At 33.9% G+C, this 16,281-nt stretch overlaps 2 protein-coding genes across 5 annotated transcripts in view; one reads left to right on the top strand and one right to left on the bottom strand.

The window, feature by feature from the left end:
- The window catches only part of LOC138701826 (uncharacterized), a 58,731-nt gene extending 43,548 nt beyond the window's left edge, over positions 1-15,183 (bottom strand). The window contains exons 1-3 of one of the 2 annotated variants that reach the window (XM_069829108.1): positions 14,906-15,177; positions 8,165-8,384; positions 1,869-3,695 (exon numbers count right to left, since the gene is read on the bottom strand). In XM_069829108.1, coding sequence (XP_069685209.1) covers positions 3,466-3,695; positions 8,165-8,384 — 450 coding nt within the window. In that variant the 5' untranslated portion in view covers positions 14,906-15,177 and the 3' untranslated portion in view covers positions 1,869-3,465. Of the gene's footprint in view, positions 1-1,868; positions 3,696-8,164; positions 8,385-14,905 lie in introns of those variants that run through there. The other variant, XM_069829109.1, reaches the window with a different exon arrangement.
- Positions 15,184-15,266: 83 nt separating this feature from the next.
- Hs3st-B (Heparan sulfate 3-O sulfotransferase-B) overlaps positions 15,267-16,281 on the top strand; it is a 32,649-nt gene continuing 31,634 nt past the window's right edge. For all 3 annotated transcript variants that reach the window (XM_069829107.1, XM_069829104.1, XM_069829106.1), the window contains exon 1: positions 15,267-15,445. The gene's annotated coding sequence lies outside the window, so the exon portion shown is untranslated. The remainder of the gene's footprint in view (positions 15,446-16,281) is intronic.

Here is a 16,281-nt window from a genome sequence, read left to right as displayed (position 1 = left end):
AATAGATAATGAAACATAATAAGCCTCATCTAGTTCTTTTTCTCAGTTCTTCATCTGACCAAGGTGCTAAAATGTTTGTCGCTATGGCTTCACACTTTGTTCTACTGCATGTGAATTTTTTATTGCTAAACTTCATGAGACCAGAAGTGCAGTCCAGTGAACGGAAACTTTGGTACACAAACATATCTTCTTGCATGACTATATCAAAATCATATTTAGATGGCTGTGCATTCTTAAAATAATTTGTTACTGCAGATGTTGATGCAGCAGTTGAAATAATTGCACTTTTGTGGTTGTCCTGCATTCGTGTGATGTAATTGAAGTTAATCGCCATTTCATGTAGAACACACTGTTGCAAAAGAACAGAGAACTTTTCTTTCATTTCCAAAAACTGGTCGTATATGCGGAAATTATGATTTTAAGGAGTCTGTCAAGATGCATTTTCTTTTTTTAAAAAAGGCTACCACTAGCCATTGTAACATGTAACTTGCGTATTTCATGCTATAAGTTCTAAAACAAACTGATAACACGTGCTATTCAAATTACACTCAAAGCAAAAATGGACGCTGCGGTAGTTCTAATGCTTCCGCGCAACACAAATGCTAAGATGGCGTATTGGGGTCTACAGCTGAGTACAGCATGGAAACCTGCCATCAATACACTTAGAGGGGTCTACAGCTGAGTACAGCATGGAAACCTGCCATCAATACGCTTAGACCACCAGCACACAGCAGACAGTCGGGACCAGCAAGTGGCTCCTGATTGGCTGACGTGTCCACCAACCAGAATGCGCCTGGCGGTCGGGACTAGGAACTAGCTCCTGATTGGCCCGCAGCGGGAAGCTCTACTTTTGCATATATACCGGCTAGACGTGGTCCCACATCACTTCTTCCCTGAAGAAGATGGCAGAGCTAGCCATCGAAAGCTTGGAAGCTAATCTCCAACTCACCTGGCTGAGAACCCGAGAAGAGTTATTCTACATCAAACGCCGGGAAAGCCTCAAGTCATACAATCGAGAGATGTTTTTTTTTTTCTTTTTTCAGATAGAGGAAGGCTTGTACTTGACGAATCACTGGAAGTTTTATCTATAGGAGATAATTAAGCAAGCTAGTTTCACAATATAAAAACCCTATCAGTTATGTACTATTTATATTCTGGCTCTGTCAGGTATACCAGTAGATATAAAAAACAAACAGTCTTGCGTGAAACATCAATTAAAATGTAATTTCTGATTTAAAAGATGTGATTTACTTTCAAAATTGCTCGTGAAACCTAAAAAAATGTTTAAAGAAATTTTATTATAAAAAGCCAATCTTCAGTTCAGAAATAATATGTTTTTTTATGTCAGAAGCTGTATAAAATGTCACTTCTTGCACCACTCAGTCATCCAAGTGAAGTTAAAACATTTTTCTTGCACCACTTAGAGTCATCTGAGTGAAATATAAAAAATTATCACATAAAACTCTTTTTCGATTTTGTTAAGTTAACTTATGAAATATTACCAAATAATCTGAGTTTTTATTTATTACTTAAGATGGATATATACTTCAACTTTTTTACTGGAAATGACAGTATAGCCCATTTGTTATCTTGTGAAACCTACCTGTGCATCAGGAGAAGAAGAAAGTGGACTGAGAAGCTTCCCTCCCTTGCTATGCTTCTACTTGTAGCCAGCGAGCTCACTTACCCCACCATAAGGTACTTACTATATGTTACAGCACATGCAAACATCTGGTTTCATGAGATAACAAATGACTTATAGCAACAAATGTTTGTTTTCATTATTCGTAACTTAAAAATTAATTTTGATCAAAATAACTGTGAAATGTGCACAAGAAAGAGTATTTTAATACAACAATGTAACAGAATTAAATTTTTTAGTAAAATTAACAGTTTATTGGCATTAAAAACTTCTTATCTTCCATTTTATTAATATATATACATTTCCGTACATGTTAACAAATATTACAAAATATTTTTTTAGATTATTTCATTAAAATAAGTTTACATGTCTAGGACAATCACTCCAAACACAATCATAACACTACCAAGTTATAACTATTGTTCCTACAACTGTTCTTGGTTGTCAGACAAAAATGACCTGATCCACATTCCGAATAACCACATCACACAAAGGAAATCCTCAACAAGAGCAATGACTAATACTAGTCACATATATTATTTAGAAATGAGTATGAGCTTGTCTTGGTGAAAATCTTAATATTGAGTGTAGTGACGAAATCAAACATTCAAATCAGGCAGGGAATTAGAAGATAGCTGCATTTAATTATCAAATGTTGCAATGATATCTAAGTGGACTAGAACATCAGCCTATCACGCAGTCAAGGTTCAAGTCCTGGTCAAGTTTGGGAGTTTTTATAAAAAAAATCAACAGTGACATCATAATCGGGATTTTACTTGGGGTTCTCCCATTTTTCAGTCGCTCTCCTTTCCTGTCTCATATTCGCAGCATTTCTGTGATCACTGATAGGCAATATGCGGAGGAGGCTGTTCTAGAAACATGTAAGGTTGCATGAATGAAACCTGGATATGTAGCAAACCTTGGCACAGTCAACTGGTATGGGCGAGTTTGTGCCTATCCAGAGGTGAGTATAACATTTCACTATTATGAACGTAGTGCTAGGAATTCATCTTCCCCTTCATGGTAATAATTATTATTTCAAAATAAGAGTAGGCACCTATGAGTGTTGTGTGATGTGGTTCAGTCACTTTTAAGCAATTTTAATCCTAAACTGACTGTACACAGTCTGCTGTTGCACTGTTCTCGTAGAAGACTTGAATTAATACTTTTCATCAGCCAAGAACTGTTGTGAGAACTGTAAGCTAAGTGTGTTGGTTACCATGTTTACTACGCTTCTAAGGATAAATCATAGCCATTCTAGTCTCCCTGAGAATATTCTGAACTAATAAGTACAGATTTAAGTTCTCAAATTGATAGCAGTTACATGTACGTGCAGTGCACTGTGACTGTAGCACATAAGCTCATACCAACTGACACAACTTGTAAACAATTTCAACCTACTAACACCTATTATTTAACAACACTTTCAACTGCAGAGGTTATTCAGCACTGAAATTCAACATGGACGAAAAATAACTGACAAATTTTGCCTGAAGTCCTTGACAGGGTTCTTTTATGAGCCATAAATTCCCAACATGGGACCTAGAGCTTTACTCCCCTCATTTGGATAATAAAGAATATCACTTCGGAGCTACTCAGTCAGGTGATTTCCTAAAAAATTAACACAGTAAAGAAGTTGTAAAGTTAATCAGTGCTTAACATTTTGTTACATAATCAGATAGTGGAAGCATTTATGTGGAACTATTATATTAATGCTATTAAAAACATCACAAGTTCTTTATAGTCACGTTTCAGTATATTGCTGTAAATAAATAGCCATTCAAATAGTTAATAATCATTGTACCAGAACAATGAGGTAATTTTCACAGTATAAAGCATCTGGCTTTCTTTGGCAAATTCGTTTTAAGGAAATCAATAAATGCACTGTGAACAGAAATCAAATCATCTCTAGCTCCTTCTTGTATTTTCAAAATTTCCTGTCGAACTTGAGCTCCACTTCCTGTTCTAACATCTTCTACACGAGGAAGATCACCATATGTCATGCTAAGATGCTCTCGAGCTTCCTCAAGAATTACTTCTGGATTATTTGCTCCTAAAAAAAAACCTTCAGATTTATCATTCTTATTCTTTTCGTGCAGTTGTAGTTTACCATTTTCATAATAAAGCACTGATAAATGGATAGTACATTTTTTTCAAATCATGTTATCAATTTTAAGTTTCATGCTTCCAGGATTAATCAGTATACTATATACAGAATGGATGGTAACCTCTGCACCAAAATTTAAGAGGTGATTCTACATGTTAAAAATAACAAAACTTTCATTACACTTTTCCTTCGATGAAGCACCGTTAAGCAGGAAAAAAATAGTCTTCTCAATGTTTGCAGCACTCTATTGCAGTAATGGCCTGAGAGAAATGACTGGTTGCTACACAAGCAGATAGGTAAAAATAATCTGAAAGTTATTGTCTTGTATATTTTTTTTGCAAATTAAACAGTTTATCCATGACTTTAAATAGAATAACAGCAAAAATCGTTTAAACAAATCTTGCAATGCAGTGCACTGTTGTGTGTCACCAATTGAGTGTAACAGAGGGAGAGGAGAAGATAAGGAGTGCAGGCAGCGCTTGCTTAGAGTTATTGCATCAGCTGTGATGTTGCCAAATGCTTCATAGAAACATAACGATTTCCTCTAAAATGGTGAATGTTAGAGAAAAAACTTATTTAGATTTTCCAAATCTCTCCTTATGATCTATTACCAGTTTCATTTTGGTGCACAAGTTATCATTCATCCTATATAAAATATATATATATATATATATATATATCACAATGTATTTTCTGTATGGATGTTTATACCCATCATTGAAAATAGGTAATATATTAGTTTAATATATTTTTATGAGAAAGACAATGGCATGATGTTAACAGCGTATTAATGGATTGTGGAGGACAAAGGACAATTTGTATTCACCATAATTCCAACACAGTTTGCAACAGATCGACTTCAGAGCAGTATTATTCAGACTTAATGATAGAGATAATAATAATTGGAGTATATGAGGTCCAACACAAAAATAACGAGAGTGATACTATAAATTTGTATTTACTTACATGATGAAAATAATCACTGTGATCACCTTCGAAATGATTTCATTCGGCCTTCACACAATGCTGTATTATGATAATGCCACTGCTTAAAACAATGTTTGGTTCATCATTTGTGATGGTGTTCAGGAGGACCATTGTTCTTGTCTTAATTTACTCTATGGACACAAAATTGCTCCTTCTGGGAAGAGGTAGAAATCGCAGGGGGGAAATCGAAAAGTAGGATGGATGTTTAAAACAGTGATCCTTTCTTTCTGACTGAAGACTGTGATACAGATATCTCTATGTGTCATGGCATTGTCTTTATATGAATTCTTGTATGGAAATCTATTCTGTCAACAGTACACTTTTGGGCAACAAACTAAACCATCAATGAGCTTCGAATGACTCATACATATTTTATTATTTCTTGGGGATGATGCATACTTTCAGTGCAATGACTGTTACTTGTCTCCTTAATCGTACATCTTAATCGTAATTAGATATCAATGTCTCATCTCGTATCATTACTGATTTCAGTAAATCAGGTTCCCCTTCGTTACAAAGAGTAAAAATAAGTCTTTTTGTGGTATTTTTTTTTTTTTTTTGTTCCAATAGCAGTTTTGAGAATGTTATTGCACAAACTTTTTTCGTATTAAATTCTTCTGTTAAAATACACTGAATATGTTTCCTATCTAGGTTAACCATATTGCTCTACCACCAAACCTACTGCCTTTGTGACATCATCTCACATATTTTTAATGTTTTCATTGGTAATCGACTTCTATGGACAAACTGTTTGATCATTATCTTGCTCATTTCCTCTGCTTCCAGAAATATTTTCTGGCAGTCTTCACTACAAGCTTCAATCAGTAATTGAAATGTTTACAAGCTTCAATCAGTATTTGAAATGTTTCCATCTATAATTTCTTAAGTTTAATAAAAAGCTTTATGTTGGCACATTCACGTTTAGAATCATACCATTTCCAAATTAACTCTAAAAAACTTCTATGATTAAACACGTTTCAAGTGGCACTGAGTGAAGCAATCAGGTTCAAACTTGTCACAACAGTAGAAAACATGATTATGAAAGTCAAAAACCATAATCTTTATTTCTGTCTATCCCCCCTCACTTAGAGCCCAACCTAGTTATTGGATCGATCTCGTTATTTTTGTGTAGGACCTTGTATGTTTTGAGTTTTGTTAGGTATGTTCACACAAATACAATTTTACAAAATCTGATATTGGATAGTTCAACAATATGTTATCAACAAATCGAAGTTTGATTGAAATCAGTGAATTCACGTATGTTTGAAAATTATTTTAATTTAAAAAATTCGAATAAAATTAACTCACACGAAATGAAATAACCAAGCCCAAGATTTTTAGGTTTTAAAAAACTAAAATTTAAGGTTCTTCAAGCCATGTTTTAGGATTGTTTAGGATTTTAAATCTCCTATTTAGAAATTTATAGCGTTTAAGAAAAAAATAAAATAAAAATAAGCAACATAGCTTACTATAAATATATTGCAATACTAGTAGACTTACATTAAAATATCTATTACTATAACATTATACGTCTAAAAAGTACCGGTAACCTTATGATTCACATGATGGTGATGAAATGTTTTATGGAACTATTTACCATTATTAATACATATTATGTTTACAACACTGGTTTATTGACTAGAGTGCTGGATTTATCATCCTTTGAATCTTGTTTGAGATTTATAACTCGTATTGAGCAAGCCCATGATCTAGGCAACACGAAGGTTTTCACTGAGACCTCAGGTTCCCCTGTAGCATCCAAACACATCTCTATAATCATCTCATCTCATCGAGGGTGTAGTGTAGACCATTCTCCTATGGCACACCCTGGACAATTATTCCGTCGGTAAATTGGTCTACATAATTGGATTCATATAGCTGAATGACATAAGTCAAGTACCAGCTATTAGTAAAAACATTTTTACAACATTGTATCTTTATGAAATTATTACACCTGCAAACCACTCATTTAATTAGTGCTCCTAACATGACACTAAACAATGAAATATTCTGACACATTTTCAGGAGTAATACCTCCTCATAAAATCCTCAAGAATTGGTCTACTGCGAGGGTGGATTGCTATTTTTTTTTTTTTGTTATGTCCATTCTAAGCAAGGAAATATTACAGCAATGTTACACAAAGTGAAATTGTTATGATGGTCCAAAGGGGGTGAAAGTCTTTGTTGAAACTTGACAGAGAAACAAACGAAAATTATATATCCAGCAAAATTATGCAATCATGGTAGGCACGATTCAGAAACTAGAAAAGAGCAATGTAAACCAATTACTGTACACCGGTTTAAAAAACTGCACTCTCTTTTGGTGATGGATAATCTACAGATACATTAATCAAGGAATGGATAATCGAGGGTATTACTTGTATTATTAATAATTTTATCGAGTTTTTCGTGCTATAGATCTGAGTTTAGATCCTAATCAGTTCATGTTCGAGATGGATAAATTTCGGGTTTCACACGTTTTCTAAACTACTCTCATTTTTTTCCCTATCACCATTTCATTTCAAGTCTCAATAACTTTCTTCCTCAACTGTAAAGAAGTGGCTTACCTTGCAAGCCAGCACATCTCCTCCAGAATATAATAATTAATATTGATCTTAAAATTGTTTAACAACACGTTAAAAGTGTTAAAATTTTTAAAAAAGGTTATATACCTTAGACAGACGGCCTGTTTCAATGCCGGGTTCTGCGTTATCTTGAGTGTCTTATGAACTACTGATCGAAACCCGGCGTCGAAATGGGCCTTCTGTCTAAGGTACATAACCTTTTTTAAAAATTTTAACACTTTTAACATGTCGTTAAACAATTTTAAGTTTTTTAAACAAAGTGTTAACGTGAACCAGAATCAATGAATAATATTGATCAGTACGTTAATTAAATAGATTGATAGGAAAATAATTGCTTGGGAAAATAAATTATCTAGGCAGGCAACTGAATCCGATTTTGTTTATCAATGTACATGATGAAAGCAGAGTTTTTTTTTTTTTTTTTAAGAATATACAGGAAAAAAGTTTAATAAAAATGTTCTGAAGTCAGTTACCAGGTTACTTGAACAGAATTTTTTTTATTTCAGAAATATTTAATTAAGATTAGGCCTATAGCCTATATGTCACACTCGCACACTGATTTGCACCAACAAGCATTATGTCTGGGAAAAAAAAAATTAACCAACAGCTTTGAAGACAAGTAAAATCACCATTAAAGACTTTCTATTATCAAATTTATACTTTAGATTTGTAGAAGTTCATCATTAATATCATTTTAATTACTACCTAACAGAACGAATTTGAGACTTTGAAAACAACAGTAAATTCAAAATGTCTTCATAAACGTAACAATATTTAACAAAGAAAGTTTCAACTGTTTAACCTATTGATTTGTGAAGAATATATGCAATAGAGAATACTAACCTTGGCTAATGAACATCTCGCAGTTTGTCCAGATTTCTAGTACTTTTGCTTCATCTTTAAAACCACGATCTTCATTAGTGAGGAATTCTTTGAAATAATGCCGTCCTTTTGGATCTGATAAAACGTATGTTATGCCTTTGGACCACTTGTCCAGATCTGATTTTTCCGGCTTTGAAAATCCAGTCATGCCCCATATTCCTAGCCATTGCAGATTACTCATCTACTCAGAAGATTGTGAACATGCAATAAACAAGATTCATAAATTAATTTAGTACAATGAAAAAGTCACACATTATTAAATGACATAATTTACAGTGAGCCAGGAAAACAACATATATCAAAATAATTTTATTACTGTACATAATTTTCCAGGGGAAGTAAATTAAGTATTTTAAAACTGTTTTTTCATATATTTCATTTAAGTGTATAAGTATGAAAGAGACTTTTATTCATAAAATTCATAACATTAATAAACAGATAAATAAGCTATTTAGAATATTTGCATTCCATTATGTGTGTTAAACACAAATAAAAATAAAGCATAATTTGTGAAAAGATAGAGCATAATTAACAAAAAAATAAAGCATAATGTGGGTTGCTCTACTGATTAGGTTATAAAATTTCATTCAATATGAACAAAATTTGTTGGTGTTTATGTTTAATTAAATTTATTTCGAAATCTTCATCTTCATAATGATAACTGGAATCCTATAATAATAAATTTGTATTAACAAAAGCCACCCTAAATAAGGGTTCATAGATCGGCCTACTAATCCATTCACAATGAACAGTGATTAAAAACAATTACGTATGTGACAATTTGCAAGAAAAAAACATTAAGATTATGATGAGGAAACATAGGAACTCATTTACAATAAAAGTTTCTTGAGTACAAATGATTACTAATTATAGCTAAGAATGATTTTAACACATGAGATCCTATGGCATCAATTGTTGCATCAGAAATTTTAAATTAAGTTGATTTAAAGTTTCTCGTGGGATTGTGCCATGGTCACCGAACATGAGCCCAAAAACTGTCCTAACATGAATCTATGAAATGCCAGATATAGTCTCTAGTAATTGTATTAAATTTTGTAAATAATTTTACCTTGCATACTAAATACATCTCCTGGAGACTATATTTGGCATTTCTTAGATTTATATTAGACATCTATTATAAAACATTACTCACTGATTAATACTGATAAGAAGTGCGAAAACTGTCTTCTTGACTCACCATAGGTCCCTATCCTGAGCAAGATTAATCCAGTTCTTAGCATCATATCTCATCTTCCTCAAATATATTTTAATATTATCCTCCCGGCCTCCTCGAAGATCTTTTTCCCTTTGACCTGCCATCTAACATTATATGCATTTCTGGATTCGTCCATACATGCTACATGCTCTGCCCATCTCAAATATCTAGATTTAATGTTCCTAATTATGTCAGATGAAAAATACAATGCGTGCAGTTCTCCACACTCTTGTAACTTCATCCCTCTTAGCCCCAAATATTTTCTTTCCTACACCCTTAACCTCTGTTCCTCTCTCAAAGCTTATGTTGGGGTTTCGTAACAAGCTGTTTTTTTACGGTGATAGATTGTTAGCTCTTCGCCCAACCTCCAAGCTGGGGAACTACACCTTATCAGTCATGAATTACATAATTTTATTAATGGGAAACTATAATAGGTTATAGGGTTTCAGGCAAATGTAAAAATAAAAATGAAAGCTGTTTCCCTAGTTACAACACTTTTGGCTATTCTTCATACTGACTAGTTTTCACTAACAGTTTTCCCTGCTCCAGGAAAGTATAATAATAGGCCTACGTGTATGGAATTTTTTAGGAATGGTTGGCAGGTTTCCAATACTCAGTTCTAAGGAACATATTTCAGCTTACATGTCAGTAACGTATAAATTCCTTGCTCTTGAGGTAATGGATTATGAAACGACTTTTATCTATTATGTACGCAACAAGATTCGCTGCAGAGTAAATATCTTGAGTAAATACAGATATGTAAAATCTTAAAATAAACGATTAGATAGTTATATCATGGTTGAATATAATATTTATCCAAGGTTATATCCTGTAACTTTTAATCATGGACAGTCAGGAATAATTTTTTTCTTTCAGTTTAGCCTTCTTCAATCTGCAGCCAATGAAATAGAATTGACATACAATACTTTTGTCCAGCTCTCGAATAAAATGAAAATAATTATTTTGTGTGTGTGTGTTTTCTTTATTGAAATCATTCCGCATGCTCCATTACCGAGTAATACTACATGCGATTAATGTGCTTACATAAATCTTAACAATTCAACTTTCTCAAATAAACTACACATCTTATACCAATAAACTTTCACAAATAACATACTGTCGCTTATATTTTAACATGATTATGCTGTCATTGGAATAAGTTTGTACTGGTACCTGTCCTTCCTTATTTTACATCCATGATATTTATGACCTAAAAATCTATGTTAACAGTACCAGTACAGTATTTACAATTATTTACAGAATCTCAAAAAAAAAAAAAAAAAAAACACCCACGCACGCACACACACACACAAAAAAACTGGTATTGGCATTGGCATAAGCTATTTACATATTTATTTCAATACATCAAAGTCTATTGTTGTGACAAAATGTACGAATAATTTTCCATATCTGTGAATCAGTTCTTTCTCACTTGGTGACCATAAGCCACCATTTTGTCTTTCAACAATCTTTTGTTTATCTCTTTGCAGTTGTAGCTTGTTGCAGTCATACATTGTATTGTATGCTTTGTTCTTCTGCTCCGCAAGGACACTTCGGATTATCAATAATCTTGAATTTGTGAAGAGAGACTCATGTGAGACCACGACCTGTTATCATTACAGTTAACTCTGGAGTGAATGGTAACTTGACTTGCAGCTGCCCTCTTACGGTTGGAAAGTATGATCAGCAGACAGCACCTTTTGTGCAGTTCGCCAACTGATGTTGCACCCTTTTCTTTTCCTTCACTGACTATTGTCTGTTTTGGTTTCTTTGAGTACACTATTTCTCCTTTCCGGTCCAGGGCCACTTCCTTTGCTAGTTTGTTCGCTATTTTACTTCCATGTATCCTGATGTAAGCCTTGACCTAGCTCAGATGGACTAGCCATTGTTGGTTTTGAAGCTGCACTAATAGACTTCTGATCCTCTCTATTATTGGATAGTGCTTGAAATTGTTAATTGAATCTATTATTATTTTACTATCTGTGAAGATAGCAACTTTCCTTTCTGAAGAGTGAATTTCTCTCATGTCTTGTAATTTCTCTAGCGCTTTTAAAATGTGAATGGGAATTTTGTGTGTGTGTGTGTGTGTGTGTGTGTGTGTGTGTGTGTGTGTGTGTGTGTGTGTGCGTGCGTGCACACGCGTGGGAGGAAGAAAGAGAGAGAGCACGAGCATTTTCTTTTCTCAATAGCCCAGTATTGTTGCTCATGGAAATTTACATCTCATGGAGTTACATAATCCACTCAACCGCCGGGCTGCGAGATATTCTCCTGGAATTTGTCATTTTACTTTTCTTAGCATTTTTCACGAATAAATATTTGTAGTGAAAATATTCTTAGGGAGTTAATTTTCGTGATTGTATGATAAAGCGCAGATTCAGGTCATCTCTAAACCCTAAATTCTAAAATCTAAGTAAATTACATCTGTATACCAAATATCAGTGACCAAGTCACTTATTTTTTAATGATCGGGAATTCTTCACACTTTTAAGTCTTTTAACATTCGGGAAAGGGAATACCACTGTTTATGATTGGCCATAGAAATTGTCTGCAAGCTGACTGCAACAAAACATGTGGTTTGTGTACTGTTTTTTTTTTAACACAAAGGAACAGCCTTTTCCCACAAAGAAACCTTTCAACTTCTTAAATTATCATCAGACAAAGGACTGAAAAGTACTTTTAAATCTACGAGTACTTCGAAATTCTGGATAAGAATGAAAAATGAATATCCAAATTTTACATGACATAACAATCAGATATCTTATTTGTTTTTTCACCACGTATCTTTGTGAAACTGCATTTTTTGCCAAAAACAAAACAAAAGAACCGCCTGCAAATATCGGTTTTCTTTTAGGCTATCACTTAACTTAATCCCAGAATTAATAAGCTAGCCTCGCTAAAATCTTAAAAATTCTCAGGTAGGCCTATAATAAAAAATAAAATAAACTAAGCACTAAGGTTAATTTTTTTCAGTAACTTACAATTATTGCTGTATTAATGTACTGCAATTTTGAATCCATATTAATTAGTGTTGGAACTAGTGTTCATACATTTTATACATAAAATTACATAAATGGCCTATGACTTGTGTAGGCCTATGTGTGATAAGAGTTTTGCCGACATGTTGACATCGTTCAGCTGACTTTTGTGGTGAGTTACAGTTCATAATCATTCTTCTTATTATCTTTTCTTTTTCAAACCAATATCGTTAAAATCAATTTCATAATATAATGATCAGTGTTATGAATTTTATGTTTTCAGTGGTCAGAATGGGATTATGTCAACGAAAATCAACATTAGTTAATTATTATGGCTAATGATGTTGGCATGAGGAACTACAACATGCTACAAAATTTCATTAAGTGATTGATAATTTAATTGAATTATTTGTCAACATGTCACATCGTTTTCATAGTATACTAATACCACAGTCTGGTATATACAGTCACGAAGCTTGAGTTGTGAAGGTCCTAGGAACAATAGACTGTGCCGGTACTATTTCGCATTGTCTGTAATGAGGCGATATTAGCAATCCTAGTGGTTAGCAACTATCTATGGATGTATATTTACTACGTATTGAGCTTCATGACTGTATATACTAGACTGTGCTAATACTCTTTAAGTCTTAAGATTACACCATACTTAATTTTGAATAATCAGGTTGGTTAAATGTATGAACTTTAAAAAATTGGAACAGTATTTACAAGTAAATTTGTTGGGACCAGCCACTTGTGTTATAGAAAAAGAATTTACCGGGCCACGGTCTCTCAAAGGTTGAGAACCACTGGCATAATCTGAATCAAGAAAACTGGGATAAAGAATAAAAGAACAGCAGAGGTCTCACAGATAGTTTATATTATTTCACAAACTTGAATTCGATCCCCAGTGTTGATTAGCATTATATATGCAGTTGACAAGAAAGAAGTATGTTGACTTTTCAAAATTCTCGCATTTCACCAAGTTTACAAATTTCAGTCCATCAATAACAAAACACTCTAATTCACTTCTACCATTCCCCTGATAACACACAATTCCATTTCATTAAAAATGGAGGGGGGCACGGTATCATATGAGCTTAAGTGATGCCAGCTACATGTACAACTTCCCTGCAATACCCATGTCTACTAATAAAATAAGAGAAAGAATTCTGAAAGATCTACCAGAGAAATTCTGTTAGCAAGACTGTTTGATACAATGAAATGAGTAGGTAAATCTAGTGGCCATTACGAATCTGCCTGAACCACCTCTGTAATATCTCCTAACTTCAAATCCACCCATTGAATTTCACCGATATCACCCTTTCCTTCTGAGAAGGTTGGAAGTTGTATAAAGTTAATAGAATTATTGCAGTGCAGGACAGCCATCTGCTACCTATGGAATGAATAAATAGGCTAATAAAAAAGAAGTGTGCTGAAAATACATGGCCGCACCTAATATATTAAGTTATATTTTAGTCAAGCAAGATTAATTAAATCATAAACAAATTATGGGCTAGGTACACTGAAAATTTAAGTTCATGCTCATCAGAATCCTAGTTTTGCTCATTTTGTAAAATTTTCTATTTCTCCACACAAACCAGTCATATTTCTGATTCTTATAGTGAGTCCAGAAAATGATGTTTGTTCTTTATATTTTTTTAACTAACATTTGTTAACACGCTTCATATTATATTGAACCTGTTTCCTTCTTCTGTCCATTTATTATTCATAAAAAAAATATCCTTTCCACATAAGCACTATGCCTAGTTAGGTAAATAAAGCTATTATTTCTAGTAATCAATAGGCCTACTGTTTCAGTCACAAAAACAACTCTCTGCAATTCTGTAACTTGTTTCTTGAAGATAAATTATCTTTCAAACACTGAGTGCCAAAACTTCACCGAAACACATTACGACAAACAAAATCAACACTATAGACCAACAATACAAAATAAGCAACACGGCTCTTTAGTCCTATATCAGCATCAGAAACCCGTACTTCCAGGACTTCATTTCAGTTAAATAAGACACAAAAAAAGGCTAGGCTCAGATAGAGTACCGGTACACTATAATGCTTGTGAGTGACACATGTCACAAGGTTAAGATACTCATCATGACGCAACTTAAAGGCACTCTTTAGTGCCAATAATTTATTTTGTGTGCACAAGGTTGGAATTTTGAAGTAAGAGGGAAAGGGTGCAATCCGTGTTCTGGAGTTTATCCAAAGACATTAATAAGGTAAACGCGAAAAGGTCCATAGATTAGATCTAAAAAATAATGATACCATTAATGGGACTATATCAATATTATTTTTCTGTCTTCAAGGTTTTCACTATTAAAACTTGCTGTATTAGGTTATGTATACTTATAATAAAAATATAAACATATAATAGCGAGACATTTTCAATTTATTACATGAAACTCGCTAACTACATAGAGAAGATCTGATTGTGACATCCCAGAGAATATTTATTTTATTTATTTTGTAAATGTAAACACAGATCATCCTTACCTTCGGAACATAACCATAAAACGGTACATTTACACCAACGAGTTAGAAGAGATTAATCTACACTCAACATATTTCTCTCGGGAATCCTTCCTCTCATATCAATAGTACTTTTACCGAAGGAACCACGGACCAAATATCATAATGGATATGCCATTGCGATTCATAAAATGAAACAAATATTATGCAACATCATAGTCAAATAGGCCTACAGTTTTCACGATGATTTATAGCAGAAGACAATGGAGTATGGACAACAATTGAATGCCACAATGCGGACACTACTGTGCGATTCAGTAGGCAGTGCTTATGACTTTACTCTGTATTCTTTGGTTGTCCTCTAATTTAGAAGGCTATGGTTATGGTAGATCGTTGCTGCACATTATAGAGATGCTGTGGTTGCTGTTTCAGCTGTAGCGTGGTGTATGGAAGTGTAGAGTTGAAGACTATAGAAATTGTTTGGTTATCTTGAATGGTGATGTGATGGAAGTGATGCTGGATAAGGAGATGTGGAGGGACTATGATTCTGTAATTCTAATTTAGGTAATATGTAGTTTTTATAAACGAGAGGCCACTTCATCTTCTGAACGAAAAACTCACATAACTAAATAGCCTACGGTGAAACGAGCGTTGAGGGACTTCCGCCGACTATAGACTTCTGTTTCATTCAGATAATTATAAAATACGATAATTTGGTCCAGGGAGCATCCGTTTTTGGTGCAAAGACAATTCGTTTGGCGTGTTTCTTAATTGAAATTAACCTAAGTGGGTCGGTGTCTATTCCAAAATCGGCGGAACGCTCGTTTAACCCAATTATATCTTGAAATATTAAAAAGAATAGATTTGCCTGCGTTTGTCGAATGCGCATCATCATGCTTACGAAAAGGCACTTTTCAGGGCCAATAATTTATTTTGTGTGCACAAGGTTGGAATTTTGAAGTAAGAGGGAAAGAATGAATCCGTGTTCTGAAATGTATCCGTCACATGTCACTTAACTATCCCCTCAACTAGACTAACCTTGTGACATACATCGGCCGTTTGAGGGATAGTTGAGTGACATGAGGACGAGTTATGTGACAAGGTTAGTGAGTTGGTTGAGGGGATAGTTAAGTGACGAGGCGAGGTGTGCGACAAGGATCCGCAAGTTATATAACCACAGTCTACTATATACAGTCACGAAGCTTGGGGTGATTTTTTTGCAAATCTCGCGATAGTTGCTAGCCGCTTGGAGCGCTGTGAGTACTAGGAACAGCCATCGTGATCTAATACAGGCCATAAGGCAGACCATGTAACTCGCTTAACCCGATCACGAAGGGCTGCGTTTCAACCATATAAATTAGTTGGAATATATAAACCGTTGCTTACGAGATTACACAAGC

The sequence above is a fragment of the Periplaneta americana genome, chromosome 6, assembly GCF_040183065.1.
Source record: "Periplaneta americana isolate PAMFEO1 chromosome 6, P.americana_PAMFEO1_priV1, whole genome shotgun sequence".
In the NCBI taxonomy this organism is placed as follows: domain Eukaryota; kingdom Metazoa; phylum Arthropoda; class Insecta; order Blattodea; family Blattidae; genus Periplaneta; species Periplaneta americana.
Note: the sequence above shows the minus strand (reverse complement) of the source record. Positions and strands in the feature narration are given on the sequence as shown.